Raw genomic sequence first — 24,779 nt, 5'->3', positions numbered from 1 at the left:
GACCATAATTTCGGTCTTTTCGCCGTTTAGTTTTAAAAAATTACGCACCATCCATTGGGAGACTGCTTCCATACAGGCTCTAAACTTGGGGGCAATCTCACTAGCCGGCTGAGTGATAGATACCAAGATCTGAGTGTCATCGGCATACAATAGCACATCTAGACCAAAGGATCTTATCACCTTGGCAAGTGGGGTAACATAGATGTTAAATAATAAAGAACTCCATGAAGAGCCCTGAGGAACCCCACATTGCACTTCTTGAGAATCGGAGAGGAAGTTGCCCATTTTAACTCTCTGCTCCCTATGATGGAGGAAGGAGGAGAGTAAACTAAGGGCAAAACCCCCTACTCCGATATCCTTTTTTTTTTTTTTTTGGAAAACCTTTATTTACCAAAACAAGTACACCGCTATTCAGCCGTACATCCCGGAGGCCAGGCAGCATCGTATTGCAACTCGGAAACATGTACAAAAACAAGGCACAGGAGTGGTCAGGTTTAATTTTACGATAGAAAATACTAAAATAACAATAAATATGACCAAAGTCAACAGAGAGAAACGTAAAGAGAGAAAAAGAGGAAAGAACAGAAGAAGAGAGTGAAGAAAGAAAACAAGGCTGAGGACTAAGAGGATATTCTAGGCATATATCACGGGGAGGGGGCGGGGTTCGCACATCCCATTAACAACAGGATGCATGACAGCCAGATGGACGGGGAGCAGAGATTCAGGATACAAAGCTTGGAACCTTGGGAGGGGGGAGCTACGGAGACAGGCGGATCTCAGGCTGTGTCATCTCCGGGGGTGCACAGATGTCTCCCCTGTACGAGTTCCACGCTCCCCATATCGACCCCCACATCCTGGGTCTGCCCCGAGCCAAGTAAACAGTCTTTTCTCGGAGCATGCACCAATCCATGTTGGTCTTCCACAGGTCGACAGTGGGGGGCGCGGACGCACCCCATTTCTGGGCAATGTCTCTTTTGGCTATCATATTACCCAGGGTGACCCAGCGGGTCTGAGCCACATTGTAGTCGTTCGGGCCCCAAACGTTCAGAAGGCAGCGCCGGGCCTCCGCAGGCAGGGTCACGCCGGTCACAGCTCTCATCACTTCATGCACACGCCCCCAGTACGAGGCAACCACCGGACACTCCCAGATTATGTGCATAAAAGTTGCCACTACGCCACATCCTCTCCTGCACAGTCCATCCTGAGAGAGACCCATGTGTATCAGCCTTGGGCCCGTGATATAAACCCTGTGGAGTATCTTCAACTGAACAAGTCTCAGCCTGGCCGAGATCGCCACCTCCTTAGGGTAAGAAACTGCTGACTGCCACTCCTCCTCATCCATCTCAATCCCGTCATTCACCCAGAGGTCTTTCAGTTTCACCAGCAGGTCAGTCCGCACATTAATACGCTTTTTATAGGTCAAGGAGATGGCGCTATCCGGCATATGGCCGTCCAACACCCTGTCTTCCAGCGGAGATGACTCAGGCACTTTCTCCCCCACGGGTATAGAAGATGTGAGAGCGTGCCGAAGCTGTGCATAACGGAAGTATTCTGCTGCACCCAATTGGAACTCGGCCTGTAGCGCTTCGAAAGATTTAACCTCCCCCCTAGACATCATATCTACCACCTCTGAAATACCGATGAGATCCCATCTGTCGAACCCTTTGGAGTGCCACAGTTTCCCAAGCAGGTCGGAATCGTATAGGGGAGTAGCCATAGTGAGTTTGCCCTGCCAACCCAGAGTCTTGGTCACCGCCCTCCAGAGGTGCACCGCCGTTTTAGTAGGTCCAGTCAGTTTCCGATCCAGAGACCTAGAGTACAATGCCCTGTAGTAATTCCCATCATTCGTAAGCCAGCGATCCATGGCATATCCAGGATTGACTGCCGGACCGTAAAAACCGTGGTTAACTGCCGCCAGCTGAGACGCCCAATAGTAGCGGCGCATGTCAGGCAAGGCGATGCCTCCATCATACCATGGAATAGTTAGCTTGGCAATAGAGATTCGCGGCCTGCCATCCCACAGCAGGTTACGCTGCAGGCTCTCAACCTCTCCAAAGTACTTGGCCGGCACTGGGTCTTGCGTATTCTGGAGCGCATAGAGGAACCGCGGCAGGGACATCATTTTAAACAATGCTGCCCGGCCCAGCAGAGATATCGGCAGTCTCTTCCAGCCCTCCACGTTTCGCCGCAGCCTCACCAAAGGAGGGAGCAAGTTGTTAGTGTAACGAGCACGGGCATCCTTTGAAATATAAATGCCCAGGTACTTGAAGCCATGTTGCGAAATCTGTGTAGAGCAGCCTCAAGGGAGGCGCGGAGTATCGCCACACAGCACGTAGAGGGAGGATTTGGACCAATTGATGACCAGGCCCGAGTAACCACCAAAAGTGCCCAGTAAATCAAACACCATAATCAAGGACCGGCAGGGAGAAGTAAGATATAAAAGGATGTCGTCTGCATAGAGCGATATTCGATCTTCAAAGCCCGGCGACCACGTGATACTTGCAACGTCGGGATGCATCCGGATCCACGCAGCCAACGGCTCAAGTGCTAGAGCAAACAGGAGCGGCGACAGCGGGCAGCCCTGTCTTGTGCCCCTGCGCAAGGCGAACGAGGCAGACAGTCGACCGTTCACCGTCACATTGGCAAGCGGGGAAGAGTAGAGGAGCCGGACCCAGCCGATGTATTCAGGCCCAAACCCAAATTTAGTAAGCACAGCCCAGAGGTAATTCCACTCGAGCGAGTCGAATGCCATTGTTGCGTCGAGCGAGGCAAGTACCGTCGGCTCCGTGAGCAAGTGTGCCCGCGCCATTACCGCATGGAGCCTTCGAAGATTAAGGGCCGTGTTACGGTGCGGGATGAAACCGGACTGGTCCGGGTGAACCAAGTCCGCGATCACTCCCACCAGTCGGTTAGCAAGGAGCTTCGCCAAAATTTTCGGCTCGGCGTTCAACAGGGAAATGGGGCGGTAGGAACGGCACAGGTCTCGAGGCTTCCCTTCCTTGTGAATGACCACAATAGTGGCCAGTCGTTGGTCAAATGGGAGCTCACCAGCCTCACGGGCTGCCAGGAACATATCTCTCAGAGGTGCAGCAACGGTATCAGCCCTGAGCTTATACAGTTCCACCGGGATACCATTGGGCCCCGGTGCTTTACCGGAGCGCAGCGACCTGATCGCCAGTGCTACCTCATCAGCCGTCATGCCCCGGTCCATATCTTCCCGCTCAGCATCAGACAAGCAAGGGAGCTCGATCTCCTCCAGAAAGGAGGCCGAGTCAAGTTCGGACCGGTCGGAAACGGACGTATAGACCGTCTCAAAGTAGTCCGCAAATGTCTCGGCAATAGCAGCAGGGTCAGTGACGACAAGGCCGTCGTCGCCCAGGATCTCTGGTACCACTCGGGACGCCAGGTCCTTCTTATCCAACCATGCAAGAAGCTTACCCGCCTTATCCCCAGCGTCATACATCCTGCCCTGCTGTTCCCTGCTCATCGCCTTAGCTGCGTCAGTAGCAGTGGCCCTAAGTTCCGACTGCTTCAGGGCAAGAGCATGGAGCAAATCAGGAGTCGGTCCCAGGGCCAGCTGGGAGTTCAGATCAGCAATATCCGACTCCAGCCGAACCAAGTCTTCATCCCGTCTTCTGCGCGCCTCGGCTATCAAGGAGAAGGCTTCTCCTCTGAGAACAGTTTTGAAGGCCTCCCAAAGGGAGACGGCCGAATCGACAGAGCCCGAGTTTTCAGCAAAGTACAGCTCAATAGACTTCGCCAGGAGATCGCGGGTACGAAAATACCAGGGGTTAATAGGTGCCACTCTCGATGTCGCCACGATGTGGAAGTCGAAAGACACCCAAACCGGGGAATGGTCAGAAATACCCCTGGCCATGAGACGAGCGTTGGAAACCGACTGTGCCTGGGCCGCGGGGGTCAGGACATAATCAATACGGGAAAGACTACCGTGGGCCCCCGAGTGGAAAGTGTATTGTCTCTGAGCGGGATGTAAAAGTCGCCAACAATCAACCAAGCCCATGGTTGCAATGAAGTCTGAGAGCCAGGACTGTGCACTACGTAGATCTCTGGATGGGAAACGATCCAAATCACCTGAAACCACAGAATTAAAGTCCCCCCCAGAATCAGCAGTCCCTCCGGGAGTCCCAAAATGGTGCCACTCAGATCTTGAAAAGTGGATGTTTGCAGCCCCGGGGGGACGTAAACCGAAACTAAAACCAAAGTGCGCTCCTCCCACCTGCACACCACTGCAACTTATCGGCCCCTATCGTCAACCAGGGTACACTCCACCTCTAGGGGAAGGGACATGCGCACCATGATGCCCACCCCACGGGACCCCGTAGAGAAACCCGAATGGGCCACCATTTTAAAACCTCTCCTGTTCAAGGCCCTACAGGTGTTGCCAACAAGATTAGTTTCCTGCAAAAGAACGACATCTGGGGCACAACGTTTAAGCATCTGCAGAACAACACCACGTTTAATGCGATCCCCCAACCCATTAACGTTCCAACTCAACAAATTCAATGATTTACCCCCCATCATCGAGGACGCCCCCCCCCCCCTCAACCCCCCCCGGAATGCAGCCCATGAGCAAAGATCATCAGAACAGTAAAACCCCAGCCATGACGAGTTTGGAAAGAATAGAACAAACAGTAAAAACACGTTCCAACTACCCCCCACCCTGCACCCCTGAATTAGACTAGAAGCCACCCCAACTAGCAGTGTGCCCGTCGCCCCTTAAACTAACCTACAAGAAGCCCCTAGAGGAGAAAAGAGACATCCTATCCCCCCCGTCACCCTCCATATCAAAAGTGCAGAAGTGATAAAAACATAAGAGACAATAGTCAGAGTCGGTGCCAGCCGCAGCAACCCCCCCAGAAAAAGTCACAGGCAGATTGTTCATTCCCGGGAACCTGATCCTCCTGCAGCATCCTCCGTCTGGTCATCCGGCTCGGTCCGTTGTTGAGGCAAAGTGTCCAACCAGTCCCCTGCCGCATCTGGAAGGTCAAAAAACACAGTCCGGTTACCATGCTCGATGCGAAGTTTTGCAGGATAAAGCATGGAGTAGCGCATCCCCAACTCCCGAAGCCGCCTCTTTACACCAGTAAAACTTTGCCGGCGTTTCTGGACAGCCTGAGTAAAGTCAGGGAAAAACTTGATGTCTGCATTCTGGAATCGCAGCGGGCCAGCGCTCCTCGATGCCTGCAAAATAGCGTCCCGGTCCCTATAATTAAAGAGTCTCGCAATGATGGGGCGAGGGGATGCACCCGACTTCGGCGGGCCACCCGGGATCCTGTGAGCCCTCTCGACTGAAAAAAACTTGCTCAGACCTCCCGGCGCCAAGTTCTTAACCACCAAGTCCTCAACAAAGAGTTCCACCGACCCTTCCTCGGCTCTCTCCGGCACTCCCGTGATGCGGACATTCTGGCGCCGTGCCCGTCCCTCGAATTCGTCAAGCCGGCGCGCAAGCATCCCATTAGCCGTTTTCAGGTCACGGACCTCAGTCTGTACGTCCGACATGTCGTTGATTAAGCTCGATGTTTTGAGGTCCAGGGACTTTATCTTATCATTTGTCTTGCCAAGATCAGCTCTGATGAGATTAAGTTCGATCTTTAGGGTATCCACTTTGCTGGACAGCGCCTCGTGTAGACTATGCATCTCAGCCTTCACACCAGCAATGGCACCCATCACGTCCCGAAGCGTAAATTCAGGATCCTCAGGGGACACGTCCCGCAACGAGTCTTTAGTTCGGCCCGTCATAACCGGCGACCCCTTAGATTGAGAGAAACGTTCTGGAATAGTAGATTGGGAATGAGTCGGCTTCCTGCTGTCTCTTGGAGGCTTTCCTTTGTCCGAGTCCCCTCTGCCCGCCATATTGAAATGCTATGGCAGGATAGTCCAGGGGAGGGGCAGGTCACCAAGCGCAACTTCAGTCGGCACCAGAGATACGGCAATGGGAGCCCCAAGACCCATCAAAGGGAGAGTGCAGCGAAGATTGCCCGGGCCAGCTGGTCCAGTCAGTCCGATAGGCCCGAACAGGGAGTCCTGTGACAGGCCACCACTCGGACCCAACGGTGTCAGCCAATGACGCAGGCGGGGTCCGCCAACTTCACGACGGCATAACTCGGTCCGGGAAGATCGGATTTTCGATCTGGGAACGGGCGCCGCTTCAGCACCGGCTTAGCTGATGATTCCCACCGTCGTGGGACAGGATAGGTGGCAGGATCATTGCGGAGGATCGGGAGGTCTTCGGACCTCCGAGCTCACGTGGCCATCTTGGTCGCCCGCGAAGCTCCTCCCCCTACTCTGATATCCTTGAGCCTGGAGATCAGTATTGACGGGGACAAGGTGTCAAACGCTGCTGTGAGATCTAATAACACTAGCAGTGAGAAGTGTCCCCTGTCAATCTCATATCGGATTTTATTAATCACGACGTGAGAGCAGACTCAGTGCTGTGAGCTCCAATCTTTCGGAGAAACTGTCACCCCAGTTCCGCTTCCCACCGGTGTTGGGCTGGGCTTTTATCTGTTTTTTGTGTGGCCCGCAGAAGAACATACATTTCAGACAGGAGGTGTTTGTCTGAGTGTTTGCTCACCATGCACTTCTCGACGGGGGTCAGCATCCGCTCGACTTTATCCCTCATGGTTGGGTGTAACAGCCAATGCCTTATCTGGAGGCATCTAAAGCGTTCGCCCTCAGGGAAGGTGAAATCCTTCTTAAGGACATCAAAGGGTGTTGAGCCGTCTATGTCAAAAAAGTGACTGGCCGCCCTGCATGCAGCCTCCCTCCAAACCCAAAAGGCAGGTCAAGTCCCTTTAGCAAAGGCCGGGTTATCAACGACTGATGTCGGGGGAGATGGGAAGGGAGTTAATTGCCTTCTGCGTGCAGTCATCCCACACCTTCATAAGAGAGTTTGTGACTGTACAAATGGGACCTTCTCCAAAGAAGTCCCATCCATTGCCCTATCCGTAAATAGCCCGCGTTTCTCTGACTCTGGTCTGGACCACTCAACTAAATATCGTAGCTGGGCCGCCTGAAGATATCTAATAAGGCAAGGTATCCCAAGTCCCCCTTCCGCCGTTGGGATCCAACTGGGCTCTTTGCTCATCCTTGGTCTCTTACCCTCCCACACGAAACGGTGGAAAGCAGCCGGCAGGGTCGGGATTGTGCTTGTGCATGTCTGTGCTTGTGATGGTGTTTGCGTGTGCATGTATTTGGGTGTTTTTGCATTAGAACATGGGATTTTATGTGTGTTTGTGTTCTTGGATGTTTCTGGCTATGTGCTTGTCTGTGTGCATCAGTGCGCATTTGAGAGTGTGTGCTCACATTGGTGTGTGCTTGTCTGTGCGTGTGATGGTGTGTGCACGTTGGATTTGTTATTTTCTGGCGGCCGTTGTCCTGGATTTTGACTTTAACTGCCTGATGCCTAACCTTAGGATGGCCACCAGAGTACCAGTGTCGAGTACAGTCCCCTGTCTGACCCCAAGATGGCTTCCATAGTGGTCCCCTACACGTTGTTTTACTTCCCTGGGTCAACAATTGGACATTGACCAGACCTTGAACCTATCTCCTAACTTGCCTATACATCAGGACTTGGAACCTGCGGAACTTACCCCAGACTATGGAGACCTAGCGATTTGGCTGATACCCGGTAGAGCTACCATATAGCTAAAGAGGAGATGGGTTGTTGACTCCCCCTCCCTGACGTCACCTACCCAGCCGGACCTTGGGCAGATTTTCCCCTCGTCTCTACGTCCTGTGTTCCTCCAACCCCTTTACCTTATCCCCTTACCCTTCCTGCTCCATTCACCTTGTTCCCTATGTTCTTTAAATGCTTTTCTTGATACTTATGTAATTTTTAACTGATGCAATATACAACATTATTGTCCCTCATGTAAAGCACTCTGATTCCATTGGGTCTAGCCAGTGCTTTATAATAACTCAATAATTAAATCTGTTCCCATTTAGTACTCTTTCTCCCTTTGTCTACCTCCCCAGCTCCTAGCTCCTATCCACTCTCCCCTGAATCTTTCACCTTGCCTGCTAGTCTGCCTAGCCCCGTGTCCTTTGTGCCCTTTGACTAAGCACTCCTTCTCCCCTTGTTGGGAAAAGATCCAATATTTATACTCTGGAGTCTCAGCGAACCCGCTGAGAGAGTCCACTGTGCCAACGGAGCCACTCACAGTTGAGGTATGGTATGGCACCTCTTGCCAAAGCACTCTCTCTCCCCTTTTTGGGGTAGGATCCAGTATGTAGGCCTTGGAGTCTCAGAGACCCCTCTGAGAGAGTCCACTGCGTAAAGGGAGCCTCCCGCAACAGAGATAGGGAAGTGATACCACTTCCCCTGGGATCACAGCTTACTGGACTTTGGACGTTACTTTGACTCATCTACCGGTTTGTGTCCCCGTCGCCCTTCCCCTCCTCTTTCCATGCAATGTCCTTCACCCTCCCCTCCTCTTTCCCGCCTTCATTACCTGTCTACTTCCCCAGCTTCTTCCCCCCTCCCCTGAATCTTTCCCCTTGCCTGCCTTTCCCCTTACGTATTTGTGCTTATTGTTTATCTTGACCTTACAAGTAACTATGTTGCCATGCTCTAATAACTGTGTAACCTTTGTAACGATGTAACCTGTAACTATGATCTGATGCTCATGTAAAGCGATCTGATACCTCCTGGTCTAGCCAGCGCTATATAAAACCTTTAAATAAAATAAATAAAGAGTCTGGAAAAAGATAAGTATCCTAGGTAAGGTGGCCATTTTTAGGGCTGCAATGTGGCCCATCAGTAAAAGCAGATAGTGCTTCCATTGCTCCAGTTCTGTGTACACCCTCTGTCAGTTCTCGGTAATTGAGAGCGTTCGTGTGCGCCAGTGTGGGTCATAGCTGGACTTCCAAGTAAATTTCTCTCTTTTTAGCTCCCTTGCCTGTCATTCACAAAGCTACTGCCCTGGCAGCCAGGAATGACCTTCATAATCACTCAAAGAACAACCTAATCCTTTTTTTAGCCACATTTATAAATAAATACAGACGGGAAAATAAATTGGTTTTCCTCTCAATCTGTAAAAACAGAAAACGGGGAGCCTTAATTATAATGGAAAATGAAACTATTCTATGTTTTTGTAGTACATTACTTTATTCAATAAAAAATTTCATCATAAAAGTATACAATTTATACACTACATTAAAAAGATTAAAAAAACAGGAGCCCACCAATCCTATATATACATACAGCATCACATACTACCCAAATTCTAAAATCTATAAAATATAGCCTAAAAACAGATGCATAAGAACCATAAAAAACATCCTACCATGGGGCCATCTGGAGGTTAGGTTAAATAGGGGTAGGCTTGGCCCTCCTTGTACGTGTCTGCAATGCACTACCCAAGTATTTAGCTACCCCACACACCATAGCGGTAGAGGACGTGTCGGTGCAAAGGACCCGTAGGCCCATTTTGCCACACCTAAGGTCCAGCCCCTTGCATAGTGGTTTTAACCATATCTTCCTGGCGACCCTATATGCCGGGCAGGCAAAGAGAAAATGCGCCACAGACTCATTGGGGGCTGCACATCCAGGACAGGCTTTTGATAGATCACCTAAGTTATTCCACCCAGAGGTGAAATCATTCACCGGTAAAGTCCCGAGCCTGAGTTTTAGGTAAAGTGATCTATCCAGAGGTTTCTCTATGAAGTCTAGGAAGGGTTCAAGTTTTCTTATCCATTTAATCTCAAGGAATCGCTCGGAAAGTGGACCCCCTACACCTCTGCGTATGGCCATCTCCTGGACCCAGTCCCAATAGAGCTTCTTAATCACTAGCTTGGGAGGCGGCGGTTGGCTCATCCATGATTCACTTAAGCCCAATTGCACAACCAACTGTCTCAGGTTGCACAGCCACTTGATCTTGTTGCCCGTGTTGAGCATAATAAGTTCATCTAGAAATGCTACATAGTTGTGGAGCTCCTGGGACCTTCTCAGTCGCACCCAAAAAAGTAGTGGGCGCAAACGCACTATATCTTTGAGGGAGCGCCTACCCAAATCTAACCGTAGTGGGATTAGCGGGGTGGAAACTGGGAGGGCCACCAAATCTCTCATAAACTTATTTTCAGATGAAGCTAACTCAGTTATGTTCTCGAACCCCCACAGCTCGGATCCATATAGGGCAGCCGGTAATACTTGGCCTTCATAGATTGCAAGAGTCGGTGCCACAGGTTTACTCGTCGACTCCCGCTGTTCAATTAAAACCACCCCTGAGACTCTTTTGTGGTTTAGTAGCATTTTGGTCAAGTGATCTTTCCATTTCATCCGGCTATTTACCCGAACACCCAAGTAATCGAAGGAATCAACCAACTCCAAGGGGACACCATTAAGCGACACATTGTTCCTAAATCTCTTGGAAGGTGAAATGGCCATAAGCTTTGTTTTTGAGGTGTTGATGGTAAGGCCTCTATCAGTGCAAAACACACTAAAACGGTCCAAGAGCTTTTGGAGACCTGTGGGGGATTTAGAGATCAAGATGGTGTCATCCGCGAAGAGTAGGGTAGGTGTTTTTTCCCCCGCCAGGGATGGCGCATCCGCCGCTTCCTCCCTCAGATGGTCCACCACTCCATTCACAAAGAGGGAGAAAAGGGTTGGTGCCATAACACATCCCTGGCGGACTCCACTCCTCACGGGCACCCTCTCTGTCAGTTGTCCCTGGGTGCCCCATCTAATCCTCGCATAGTTCCCCTCATGGATATTCACAATGAATCCCAAAAGTGGCCCTGGAAAGCCCATCCTCTCCAGGATATCCCACAGCCTTGCACGAGGGACCAGGTGAACGCCGTTTTGAGATCTATGAATGCCAGGTTGAGACTACCCTTGTTGATGGTCACAGCCTTCCAACAGATTGCAAAAGAGCGGAAGACCTAGTCCATCGTGCCCACCTTTTGGCGAAACCCTGCTTGGAAATGAGAAAGATCGTGCTCCTCTTCCATCCAGACACCCACCCTGGAGATGATGACCCTGCCAACCACCTTCTGGATCACGTCAATCAGACTGATCGGTCTGTAATTGGCAAGGTCATCTCTGGCGCCCTTTTTATACACAGTTACCACCTCTGCTCCCTTCCATGAATATTACAAAAAACAATTTGATGGACAGAATGTAGATCAATGTCTTACATTCACCCCAGTACAAGGATCTGGGCCTAAATCCATCGTTTTTTGCACTCCACACCACCCTGGGTCAGATAATGGCTTTATGCAAATCAGCTCTGACCCTGTGCCCCATGGGAACAGTCCAGTCCGAACTACAACAGCCATATCTTTCCCAGACCGGAATCAAGCATCCGAGGACCGGACCGGTTTCGAGGTAACACCTCTCATCAGCCCGGCTAGCTTGACTCCAGTGGTGTGGAGGCTCTGGGACCCACGTCTGAGCTACCCCAGTACACTCAGGGAGAAAATTACAAAAAACAATTTGATGGACAGAATGTAGATCAATGTCTTACATTCACCCCAGTACAAGGATCTGGGCCTAAATCCATCGTTTTTTGCACTCCACACCACCCTGGGACAGATAATGGCTTTATGCAAATCAGCTCTGACCCTGTGGGTGGTGTGGAGTGCAAAAAAACGATGGATTTGGGCCTAGATCTTTGGACTGGGGTGAATGTGTGACATTGATCCACATTCTGTCCATCACCTGTTTTGTTTGCAATACCGCCATAAGTGCGCTGGGGATGCTCAGACGTGGGTCCCAGGCACTCCACACCACTGGAGTCAAGCTAGCCGGACTGATGAGAGGTGTTACCTCGAAACCGGTCCGGTCCTCGGATGCTTGATTCCGTTCTGGGAAGGACATGGCTTTTGTTGTTCGGACTGGACTGTTCCCATGGGGCACAGGGTCAGAGCTGATTTGCATATCGCCATTGTCTAACCCAGGGTGGTGTGGAGTGCAAAAAAACGATGGATTTGGGCCCAGATCTTTGGACTGGGGTGAATGTGTGACATTGATCCACATTCTGTCCATCACCTGTTTTGTTTGCAATACCGCCATAAGTGCGCTGGGGATGCTCAGACGTGGGTCCCAGGCACTCCACACCACTGGAGTCAAGCTAGCCGGGCTGATGAGAGGTGTTACCTCGAAACCGGTCCGGTCCTCGGATGCTTGATTCCGTTCTGGGAAGGACATGGCTTTTGTAGTTCGGACTGGACTGTTCCCATGGGGCACAGGGTCAGAGCTGATTTGCATATCGCCATTGTCTAACCCAGGGTGGTGTGGAGTGCAAAAAAACGATGGATTTGGGCCCAGATCTTTGGACTGGGGTGAATGTGTGACATTGATCCACATTCTGTCCATCACCTGTTTTGTTTGCAATACCGCCATAAGTGCGCTGGGGATGCTCAGACGTGGGTCCCAGGCACTCCACACCACTGGAGTCAAGCTAGCCGGGCTGATGAGAGGTGTTACCTCGAAACCGGTCCGGTCCTCGGATGCTTGATTCCGTTCTGGGAAGGACATGGCTTTTGTAGTTCGGACTGGACTGTTCCCATGGGGCACAGGGTCAGAGCTGATTTGCATATCGCCATTGTCTAACCCAGGGTGGTGTGGAGTGCAAAAAAAAAAAAAACAATGGATTTGGGCCCAGATCTTTGGACTGGGGTGAATGTGTGACATTGATCCACATTCTGTCCATCACCTGTTTTGTTTGCAAGACCGCCATAAGTGCGCTGGGGATGCTCAGACGTGGGTCCCAGGCACTCCACACCACTGGAGTCAAGCTAGCCGGGCTGATGAGAGGTGTTACCTCGAAACCGGTCCGGTCCTCGGATGCTTAATTCCGTTCTGGGAAGGACATGGCTTTTGTCGTTCGGACTGGACTCTTCCCATGGGGCACAGGGTCAGAGCTGATTTGCATATCGCCATTGTCTAACCCAGGGTGGTGTGGAGTGCAAAAAAACGATGGATTTGGGCCCAGATCTTTGGACTGGGGTGAATGTGTGACATTGATCCACATTCTGTCCATCACCTGTTTTGTTTGCCCTTCCATGAATATGGCACAGGGTAACCCTTGGAGATCAGGTTCATTATTAAGGCAATGAGTCTGGCCCAGGCAGCAGGTTCGTTCAAAAGGAGGTCCCCTGGTATCCCGTCCGGGACAACTGCCTTCCTAGGGTTCAGATGTCTAATGGCCAATATAACCTCAGAGGGCAGAAATGGTTCCTCGAACACCAGTGGGGATTGGGTCCTAGTATCGGGGTCTAAGGGAGGTGAACCTATCACATCTATCCCGCCATACAGTGCAGAGAAGTGGGAGTACCATTGTTGTTCTGTTATGTGGTTAGCAATAGGTGGTGTACTTTGCTGCCTAGCCTTGTTAATCAGTTCCCTGAACAGCGTGGCATTCTTCTTATTGGCAGCGGATTTAAGATCCTGCCAATGTTGTTCCTCCCACTCTCGTTTAGCCAACACTAACACCCTGTAAAAACAGAAAACGGGGAGCCTTAATTATAATGGAAAATGAAACTATTCTATGTTTTTGTTTTTATCTGGTAATATAACAGGCTACGAAAACTACATAACATCTTTTGAAGGTGTTCAGGTTGGGACATAGAAAAAGGGAAGCTCTGCCTGTGCATATAATGGTTTTGTGGTTATCTATAGAAAATTCAGCTATATCGGTTTTGAAAGACCTCCTCTGACGTGGACCCCCTTTGTATTTCAGGTGTTAGTGTACAAGCAAAAGGTCAAGACCTGGTGAATATTATTGCCCCAATTGTGATTTCAGATGCCGGAATATTTAACACATATGAGAAACTTTTGCCAAAGGAGGTGCAGAGCTTACCTGGTAAGTCAATGTCTTATGGGTGATTTGCCTAGTACACTTGTTCCTTGAATGACACTGTTTTGCCTTGATTTACCTAGAAGACGTTTTGACCCAGGCTCCAGGTGGGGAGTGCAGTACCCATTATATTCAGTGGAAGTGCTGTGTACTATGTATTGGAATGAAGCCATTTGGATGTAAAGGGTTTACAGATTGGGACCCTACTAAATTATTTTATGATTTTGCAAACGTGCATGATATAACTAAAGTGCAAACTAATTTAAGGGTCACTTTCTCTCTTCTACCTGCTGATGGTGTCTTATCCATTGTCACAGTGATTTGTATTCTAATCGTTCCCATGACTGTTGTGTGTCCTTTATACTCACATGTTTTTCACGTCATGTTTGTAAGAATCGTGTTTGTGTTCTTCTAATAGTCTTTCTGGTTACTCGATTTTCAGTCAGTGTGCCTTCAGTGATTCTTTCTCGGTGTGCTTTCAGTGAGCCTTTTTATTACTTCTCTGTCTCTGATGACTTAGTTTATTGGTCACTCTTGTAGCTTCAGTGAGTCCTCCTTATACTACTTTCTGCAATTCATTTTACGGTCCTCTTTTTAGGTCTGGTGTTAGCCAAGACCTTTTGACTTTAGGTTACATTATATATAAAAAACACTTTACTATGAGGGCTTTTTGCCAGCCCTCTCCAACCATTGGTCTGTCTTTGCAATTCAAAGTATTCCTACCCTACTACAGCATACAACATGGGGCAATGGGTCCTCATTCAAGCTATTGGCTAACTATACTGTGAGTGACGACATTCTGCCCTTTCACAGCTAGGACATCAGCACACAAGTAGTTCCCTTCAGTGCCAAGGACTTCTGTGGCAATGTGTGTTTTTAAGGGCAAGCAATTTTATTTTGAAGGTAGGCGGGCAGTTTATAAAAACCTAGTGAAACGAAATAAGCATTCACAAATCCAGAAGGGTGGCCAACTGCTGGCTGACCAGCTTTGCAAAGGTTAAGGAGTCAGTTATATTCTTTTGTGTCTCTTCAGTGATTTTGAATACTTCTCCATTTGTTTCTGCAGTGAGTCTGTCTGTTTACTGACCTTAATGAGACTTTTCTATTTGAAGCCCCTCTTGTTCCTACAATGAGTCTGTTGAAAGCTTCAGTGTATCCTTAGAATATGTTTATTTACATCCCTTCTGGTCTATGAGCCCAGCATATTGTCTCTACAGTGGGTCCATGTTCATTCCAATTTGCATTCTTACATTAAGTCTATTGTTAGGCTCCTGTCTCAATGTTTCTTTCCAGTCAGCTGTACGTGTGCACCATCCATTCTTAATGGTCACCGGGCTTTTTCCTTTCTTCCAGATATTCGCTCCCAGCTCAGCATGGTGCACCACGGCGCAGCTGGAATAAGCCTCTTCTTGGGCATCAAAGGCACAAAGGAGGAGCTGGGACTTACTGCCACCAACTATTTTCTGTTCCCTGACAAAGATTTCAATGAATTGTAAGATGTGACATTCATTCCTGGAACAAAAAGATTGTATTTGTGTGGGGAGGCACTAGGGACCTGGGTTGCTTCAGAAGAAATAAGTGTCAGGCCACAGGGGTGGCAATGGAAGGACATAGTTAGTTCTAAAGGACCTTGGACAACACTTATGTCTCTGGAATGACTGACTTCCCCTTTCTTTCCAGGGGAGTTCGTTACTTCAGTGCAAATCGAGAGGATGCTGCAGGTCATGTACCAATGATGTTCGTGGGCTCGCCATCGGCCAAGGATCCCTCCTGGGATGAAAGGTTCCCAGGTACTGCCAATCTTGACTGTGAAGCAGCAGGATGCTATGGAATGTTTTCATAATTAGTATAATTTATTTCATGCCATTTGTTTGTCCTTGTAGCACTCTTGTCAGTCTTGGGTACATTGTTGAGATCTCTTTTCAACCATGATCACAGTCGCATGAGGAGTATGCAATGTTGAATCAAGTCAGTGATGCATTGGAATGATGATTGCTGAGTGGATTAATTTTAGATGGAGTGTTAAAGAGCGTGTTTGTGTCATGGTGAAATAGACAGTACATCCCATTTTGTGGGACTAGATGGTTATCTTTTTCCATCCACAACTTGTCGACTAGATGCTTCGATGCTGTATTGCATACGTAAGGATGCGAGTGTGCGGTCTATTCTGTGTTTGTTATGGGTGTTGGTAGAGGAATGTCATTTACTGTTGAGGTGCTATTAGTTCTCCAACAATTTGGCTTGGGTGCTTTGTCAGGCAAGGGCTCAAGATGGCGGTTTTATGTTTTCGGCCATTGTCTGCGTTAAGCATTTATTTTAATTTCTGTTTGTTAAATTTTCAACTGGCAATACAGCGTTATGTTGCATGTCTAGAGGCCGCAGTCATACAATGTAATTACATGCATTTATATAGACCAGAGAAAGAAAATGCGATCCCAAGATATGTGAAGCTAACAGCATTGCGACTACAGCTCAGAGCATCATGTACAGACAGAGGAGCGTCAATGTAGAAAAGACAGCCCCCTGCGCACTAGGTTTGGGAGAAAGGGCTTATGCAATTATACACAGACAGAGGAGCGTACAATTCAACAGTTACAAATTAGCCACCTGCTGTATGGGAGTCCTTCTTGCCCGGGATCGCAAGGCATCATTTGTGTCAGATATTCTCACATTGCATGAGACCTCTAAAGATGGACTGATTGGTTGGTCCGTCTCTTGGTTTGCCTCATGCTTCATACATTCCTGCAATCGTGATTTCTATTTGGTAGCCTTTATCGCTGAAGGACGCTCATATGTCCTTTCAGTTCAGCGCTTGTAGGCTACAAGGTGGCGTATGTTTCCCCACATTCATGACATAGGACATCCTTGAGCCAGTCTTGCAACTGTGGGTTAGGATCCCTTATCCATTCCTTAGCCACTCTGCATTTGGCTAATGCTACAGCACTGCCAGAAATTGTCTGGAAGGATGCAGCATGTTTGCAACATATTTCAGCAAGAAGGTCCGCTGCACGCAGACCAAGTGTGTAGAGACTTTGTCATTAATAACTTGTTCCCTGCGACCAGAAGTCTTATAAATGGGTGCAGTTTTAGGCAAAGCGTATAAAGTCAAATGGGTCTATGGAGCACTCAATGCAGCATGAGGGCTCAATGCTTTGTAGTGGCTTGGGTGTATAATGTAGCCTACTCAGGAAACCGAAATGAAGGAGTTTATTCTTGTAGTTAATGGACACAAGCTGTGTCTGCTTATAGCAAAACCTCAAATCGTTAACCAAAATGTCTAACCCTCATGGCGGTTTCCCATTGTGTTTTTGCAAAGTGATCTGATAGTGGCAGGTACCTCATGCGCTATTTATTTAATTCCAAGACTCAACCTCTGGTATATGGAGATAGAATCATCTGCGTCATCTGGGAGAGCTCCTCAGGTTTGCGAGGGAATGAATACCAAATACCGTTGCTGCTTGACATCATCTACAATAGGCAAATACATCTAAGACATTGGTACCTACAAAATCACGTAAATTCAAGAGAGTAAGAAAGCATTCTTTGGGAAAGAGCTGGACAGGCTTTAGCAAGACTAGGTTGGAAAGTGTGTGCCACACTGACCTGTCAGGTGATGACGGCGGGGCTGGGTTATTAGCAATGGGCATTTCCAGGCAGTCCTGCCAGCATTCTTGGCCATCGGCCATAGTGCCCAATGTCTGCACCTGACAGTCTCTAAGTTCTTGCTCTGCCTGGGCAGCTTAGTGGCCAGTACTCCATGTCCCTGCCTCTATCTGATCTTTTTCTAGGGGAAAGTAAGAGTACATCCAGTGGATGGCAAAGAGGGATTGCATAGCCAGAAAATCTATCTCCAAATCAGGCATTGCACAACTGCCCAACACATATATCAGTAGATGTTTTGTCTTGCAGAACTAAGCCAAACCAAGGGGGATGATGGACGGAGTGTTGAACATTGCAAGCACTCGCCCCCAGTCAACTGATCTGGGTTTAATCCATCATCATTCTTTAGCTCACTCCGCTACCCCAGTTCAGACATGGCCATATGCAAATCAGTCTGACCCTGTGCCTCATGGGAACAGTCCAGCCCAAACTGCCAAGCCATGTCTTCCCTGGAACGGAAACAAGCATACTGGGACCGGTTTCTGGCTAATCAGCCGTCATCAGCCAGGCTAGCTTGAATCCAGTGTCGAAGTGAGCAAGGGACCCACGTCTGGGCATACCCTGCCAACTTAGGGCGAACAAAGCAAAACTAAAGGGGATGAAGGATGGAGTGTTGTACATTGCAAGCACTCACCCCCAGTCAACTTATCACACAACCCACATCTGGGCATACCCTTCCCACTTAGGCCTCGGAAGACATAGATAACTGATGTAATCAGTTACTGTAATACATATTTTCCATACAATGTATTACTTATACACTTGGTACATTCCCCTCTTCCTCCCCTCCTTCCCATACCCTTAGTTTGTCCTTACCTTAGAATGTTGGTGAGAAGCTCACCTTAGAACGTTGAGACTGAGCAGTGGGTGCCTGAGGACAGGACTAAATAAACTGCTTTTTCATACTTCAACTTGTTAGCAGCTTTATTTAACAAATTGGCAACGAGGGTGGGATACGAACCCAAGTGTGCAAAGCACAATGGATTAGCATTCCATTGGCCTCCTGCTGTGCTTCTCAGGGGTAGAGGCACCGAATGTGCCTGGAACCAAGGAGTAATACAAGTGAGTCTTTCTCCTTTCTGCTGTGACTTCCAGAGACTGGTTGCGGGGTGCACTCCTTCTGAAACAGGATCTGCGTTAGCCTTGAGGGAATTGAAGCCGCATTGTGAATGCTCTGTTGGGCCACCGATTTATGCAGTGACTGTTATCCGTGGGAGCAGCGTTATGTCCAGTTGCCAAGGTGCCTTTCTGGTCGCTGATTAGGCTGCCGTACACAATGTTACCCGCAGTGGGAGAGCTATGAGCGTTGTTTTCACGGATCCTTGCAGAGTGTTATCCCGCGTGCCCTGCTGTGAGGTGTACGACTGTGCTTTTGAAGAATGCTGTCAGCATCGTTTCGGCGCTCTTTGGCAATTTTATTGAGGAGCGCCTCCCCGCTGTGGCACTAAGCATTTTGCCTTTTTAGGTCTCGCCTTTTCCATTCCGAAGGAATGGAAAATGGAGAGAATTCAAGTGCTCAAAATACTCGTCAAACCAAGGGTTTTTTGCTGCGGTTTTCCTCGAGTTCACGTGGCTACAGGCACAAGCTTTTGGGCCATAAACTTTCACGGCCATCTGTTCCCCAGCTCCAGCACCTCCCCTCTCTCTCCCCGCACACAGCCTTACTTGGATTTCTCCCCCCCCCCTCCCCAGCCAGCTTCCTCCAGGCCGTGTTCCCTCCCACCTTTCCTCCTCTCTGTCCCTTCTTTCATTCACAACTTGTTAGGTCTCTCACCACGTCTGAGCCGCAGCCCCCGGGCCCGCCATTACTGCCCTCAGTGCTGTGCAGTAATCTTCATACATGTGAATTTTCTCACATGCAAGCCCGTGGTTTTTCAAGTACAAAAGGTGGGGATCTCCTCGCCAGAGGCACACTGTTTTACACAAATGCAGTGTAAACTGTTTACTAGTGAAGTAGTGTGGCTCACTGGTTAGAGGCGGCAGACCCGAGAGCAGAGGACGGCCCGGGACCAGGGTTCGATTCCCGGCGCGGCAGGTTTCTGGACCAGGGTCAGCGGACTCGATAATTCTCTCGCCTCGGTGCCCACTCTGATCAGCGATCACACTCGGCAACTCTGGGCATTAGCTTGCCTCATCTTCACTAACGGCCCCACCAGACCGCCGGGGATGCCTGGTCTCACCCTGGAGATACCCATTAAGGGACCATCTCTCAGGGAAGCCAAGAAGGGTTTCGCAGCGGTCGAAGCGCCTTGGGACCCTCCGAGTAAGTAGTGCGCTATATAAATGCCTATACATTTACACTGAAGGCTAGTGATGCTTTCCTGGCACGCGAGCAGCGTCGATTTTAGACAAGACCGCGTGCACCCCCCTCTGACGAGTCCGTGGGGGACTGGTCACAGAAAGGCACACATCACAAAGACTCCCCAACATACGAGAAATGCTTGTTGTAAATAAAAAGTGCTTTCACTAAACACAATATCGTCTGTGTCGGACAAGCTGGACTTTGAGTGCACATAACATGTGTTTGTTCTGCACAGAAATTACTTATGCTACGTGGCCAGAAACACACACACTAGGGCAGACATTGACTAACAGCAGAGATATCCCTCGCTCAGATGGCAAACGCCTCCCCCGCCCTCCTCGCTCACCCCCTTCACACGGATGAGCAGACACGCACTCTCCTTGCACGGACGGGGGAGGGGGTTCCAGTGGAGAGAGGCAGGGCTTTCACTTGGTGAGGGCAGTGACATGTTAATCCCAGCCCGCCCACTTGAATCATATACTGCACTCAGCGCCAGTCCCCCACAGACTGGTCAGAGGGGGGTGCACACAGTGTGCCACTAAGGACCTCAGGCAGGAGACGCCTAAATCCCAGCACCAACGAGGTAGCAGGAACTGACTGCCCTGTACAGGACTCCCTGCACATAACGTGAAACAAACAGTTTTACGAGCTCTTGTGCTGCACGGAACAGGTATATTTTACACAAGGGAACCTAAACACAATTAGACATTAGCGAGCTGCTTTCCTTTACACAGGAAATGCTTGTGCGGCACAAGCGGTGCTTTCAATACAGGCAAGCACGTCTGTTTTACACAATATTAACTTGTCTCTCTTTTCTTGTAGTGCAAGCACACACCATGTGCTTGCACGACAAGAAAACACGTCTGCGTTTCACAAGATGTGCTATCCTTCAACTGCAGTTTCTGTCGAGTTTTAAGGTAGTCTCTGCACAGCTGGGTAGGAAGTCGAGGCGCGTGGTCCTGACAATTTCTGAGCACTACGAAAAGAAGGAAGATCGGGGTCGGTGACTACAGACGAGAGCAGTATGGTGTCTCCCATTGCCTGCGCCAACTGAACTCTCTCCTCCTTTAGCTTCCTGCTTGTGTTGTTCGACTTGCAGTATAAAAGTAAGAATGCTGGGGGAGCCATGTGTACCGCAGGACACTGTGAAATGCACATATTTAGTTCTACAAAGTATAAAAAAGCAACACTGCCTCAGTATTTAAGCGAATAACACACAAGAGACGGCTAAGTGATCTTCCAAAAACAACTTTTACACCCTTTGCAATTCCTCACTCCCCCTTTTCATCTCTGACAGAAGAAACTAACAATGTTCATAGCTTCCAAATGTTATTGCCAAATGATCCTAATCCCAATTTATAGATTTTTGAATTCGTTCATGTTACTCGAGTTGGCTCAGTTTCTTTGGGCTGAGTTTATTGAAGCTGAGTGTTCAGCTGTTATATTTTGTTTCTTTGTCAGCCAGTTCTGGGAAAATGGCAGGGGACAATTTTTGAATACTGCATTTATTAAAGCTTCACATCGGTTGATACATATCTACTGTTGGGGAACCAAATATTCTTTCTCGGCATATTTTTAGTCCTAGTCACTTTCAACCGCTTTGGAATTTTTCATTGCGTTCTTCCTTTCGAACACACTTTCGAAAGCCTCCGTGCACAGCACAGGCTTCAATTTCATTCACCGGTACAGAGTTCTGTAGCGCAGTCAGTTCCCGTTCGGTTTTTAAACATCCATCTCCCATTTTTTCAGAATCAGTGGCAGCTTGCGAATGACCCTATTTCATGTTCCCGAACATTGAATTTATTTACTACTGTTCAAAACGTTTTTGTCTTTTTTGTTTTCTGGCATACTCTTGCACATTCACAAATAAGTAAATTAAATGCTATCAAGCAAAAGAGAATTGACGATAGGATCACCATCAATTATTGACAGAGTTTTTGAAACTTATATTTACATGCCTTGAAAATGTTTAAGGATGTAATGGATGTGTAGTTTATAAACATACGTTTTTTAACAAAATCTATAAAAAGCTTTGGCAACGTCACAAGATCTAATCTTTTCCACTTATTGGCTTTGTCAAGGCATTTTGCTAATACTGTTCAGTATCACCCAAAAAAAAGATGAACAAAACGGCTATAGCCATATTACTGATGCTGAACAGCACTGATAAAAACAATAAACAAGCATTTGCAATGCAAAAGGTTTTGCATTTGCAAGGGTTTGAACTATTGGCATGGTAAATGACAATGCTTTTTAATTATGTGTTTTGAAAACCTGCAAGTGGTGCATAAACACTCACTTTGTACTTATAGTCCTTGCTTACAAGAAGCAGAGCTGCCATTAAAAAAGGATCTGTTATCTCCAGTCTTGCTTCTCATCAGCAAGAACTATTAGTACAAAGTGTGTGTTTACGCACCACTTGTAGTTTTTCAAAACACGCAATTAAAAAGCATTGTAATTTACAATGCCAATAGCTCAAACTCTCGCAATTGTGAGACCTATTGCATTGCAAATGCTTGTTATTCAATCGACGCGCCCTGTGGCTCTCGCAGTCCTCGGCGCATTCAGTCAGCGCGTTGATTCGCTTCACTGAGGCGCGTTCAATCAGCGCGTTCGATTCAATCGCAAGGCGTTTCCAGTTAGCACGTTTGATTCTGAGGCAGTCTTCCTTTCCTGGAGCATTGTGGACAGCGCTCTACAAATTTTGACTATTTTGGGAACTCTCCATCTTTCCTGTCAGCTGTTCCTATCAGCTGGTTCCGTCGGTGTTTCTTGACATTCCAGTGTGGTGCACATCATCGGTTGGTACTTGGCGCCCTCCTGTGGTATGATTTCAGAACAGTACCTCATTGTGGAGAGTTTCCATAGCAGTGACATACTCTACGTTGCTAAACAATTATTATAGTGTTCATATCCACATGAGGATTTGCAGGAATTCGACTTCCATTGCCTATTTCTGCTGGAAGTGTTCACCATCCACCACTTATATTGTTCAGTGTGGTTACTGAAGAATTTCTTCCCACATTCCTTTATCCCCTGTTTAAAAAAAAAAAGACTGATTGCTGTATTATCCATTGTCTAAGTTTAGTCGCTGATCGGCACAGCTCCATAACTGATCTCTTCAGTACTGCCTGTCCATCTTAACGCTGACAAGCACAGCTCTTTATATACTGTATATTATGCATCTGACTCTACCTTTGGGATATCCTTTTTTTTATTTTTTTTACTGTCCTCATTTGCCTTACCCCCTGCTTAGGAAATGCCAACCACCTTGCGTGTCCCCGACCAAGAGAGGGAACCAAGAATGTGATACCCATCTCTGGAACTGGAATCCGAGATATTTTACTGGTGGCAGAGAAGTCCCAAGAAGAAGGGGATTTTAAGTTCTTACGCTGACTCCATCTAGGTATGTCTCAACCTGAAGGACCAAAAAACCGTATCGAGGCCAGACCCGGTCCAAAGAGTGTTGGTGGCATAATCATAGGACCCGGGAAAAAAAAAAAAAAAAAAAAAAACCCGGAACACTATCTCCACTGTATCAACAGATCCCAAAAGGCCAGGTTACGGTTATTGCAAGCTCTAGCCATGTCCACCTTTGATGTTTCATATAAAGACGTGAGCCAGTCTGAATATATTGGAGCAGTTTTTTCCACCCACCGTATGCAAATCTGCCTTCTAGCCAACAGAATGGCATAAAACAGAAAAGATCTTGCTTTACCAGAAATACTGTCCTCTAATCCAAAGATGATAAGTGGCAATGAAATTACTAATGATGTATTCAAAATGGAATTTAAGGTAGACACCACTTCCTCCCAAAACTGACCGATGTTGGGGCATTCCATGAACATGTGAATATCTGAAGCTTCTGGTAAATTACATTTATTACACTTCTTGTCTGGGAGAAATTTGGAAAGTCTCAGCGGTGTTATATAAGCCCGATGTGCTGTGAACAGATGGTTGCGCCTCAGCCATGATGGCTTCACCACTTTATAGAGGAGCGCAAAAGATCTTAACCATATCTCCTCACATTGAAAGCCCATTGTCTCTCCCCACAATTCATCTGGAAGGGTGAAATCCCCATCGGTTTCCTCCAGAAGCTGCCAATACCAGAAGGCCACCTCCTTACCACCCCTAGGTCTTTCTAGTAGCAGCTGCTCCAGGGAGCTTGATTTCCCAAATAATACATCTTTGCACCGCTGGGCTTTCCCCCAGCTTTCCAGCTGGATGAATTTAAATCTAGAAAATGCTGGACCTATACGCTCATGTAATTCATCCCAAGGAAGTATCGATCCGTCCACCAACAGCTCTCCCCATCTAGCAATTCCAGCTTCCTCTAATGGAGAAGATAAACTGTCCCTAAGACACTCCGGTAAACCCGGGGAGTCCCATATGGGAGCGAAATTGGAGTAGTAAGACAGCCCCAATCTTCTTCTAATGGCTAGCCAGCCCATAGCCCATGACTGTATGATTTTCAGTCTTATTTTCTTAAAATATTTCAGGCTCCCAAATTTATATAGAAATCCGTCAGCTGGTAGATTTGCTCCGGTTAACATGGCTTTATACATTGTCCCCTCCAGAAGACTCGATGGTGTTTTTAATAACATCCTGGAGTAGGACAACTGAAAGGCCCATGCGTAATACACTAAATCCGGTAGGGCGAGACCCCCCTTCTCCCTTCTCCTCCTCAACTTCTTCCACGCGATTCTAGTCGACTTATAATTCCAAATAAAGGAGTTAAGCTCTCGCTGACATCTGTCCAACATCTTCACATCAAACCCCAAAGGAATGGCACCAAAAATAAATATAAACTTGGGAAGGATAGACATTTTTATTAAGTTGACCCTACCCATTATAGAAAGTGGCAAGTGAGTCCAAGATTTCAATAGGCCCTTACATTCCCTGGAGACTTGATCTAAGTTAGTTTGGGCAATGGTTCCGATGTCTTGGGCGATTCGGATCCCGAGATAGCGCATAGAGATGGTGATGTTTATGCCTAA

The 24,779-nt window shown here is 48.1% G+C and overlaps 1 protein-coding gene across 1 annotated transcript in view; it reads left to right on the top strand.

The window, feature by feature from the left end:
- Positions 1-24,779, top strand: part of RETSAT (retinol saturase) — a 176,736-nt gene that overhangs the window by 39,560 nt on the left and 112,397 nt on the right. Inside the window, exons 6-8 of the mRNA XM_086943457.1 lie at positions 13,704-13,826; positions 15,174-15,312; positions 15,501-15,610. Of these exons, the coding sequence (XP_086799583.1) occupies positions 13,704-13,826; positions 15,174-15,312; positions 15,501-15,610 (372 nt within the window). The remainder of the gene's footprint in view (positions 1-13,703; positions 13,827-15,173; positions 15,313-15,500; positions 15,611-24,779) is intronic.

This window comes from Lissotriton vulgaris, chromosome 11, assembly GCF_964263255.1.
Source record: "Lissotriton vulgaris chromosome 11, aLisVul1.2, whole genome shotgun sequence".
In the NCBI taxonomy this organism is placed as follows: Eukaryota; Metazoa; Chordata; class Amphibia; order Caudata; family Salamandridae; genus Lissotriton; species Lissotriton vulgaris.
The sequence above is the reverse complement of the archived record's forward strand: the minus strand, read 5'-3'. Positions and strand labels throughout refer to the sequence as shown.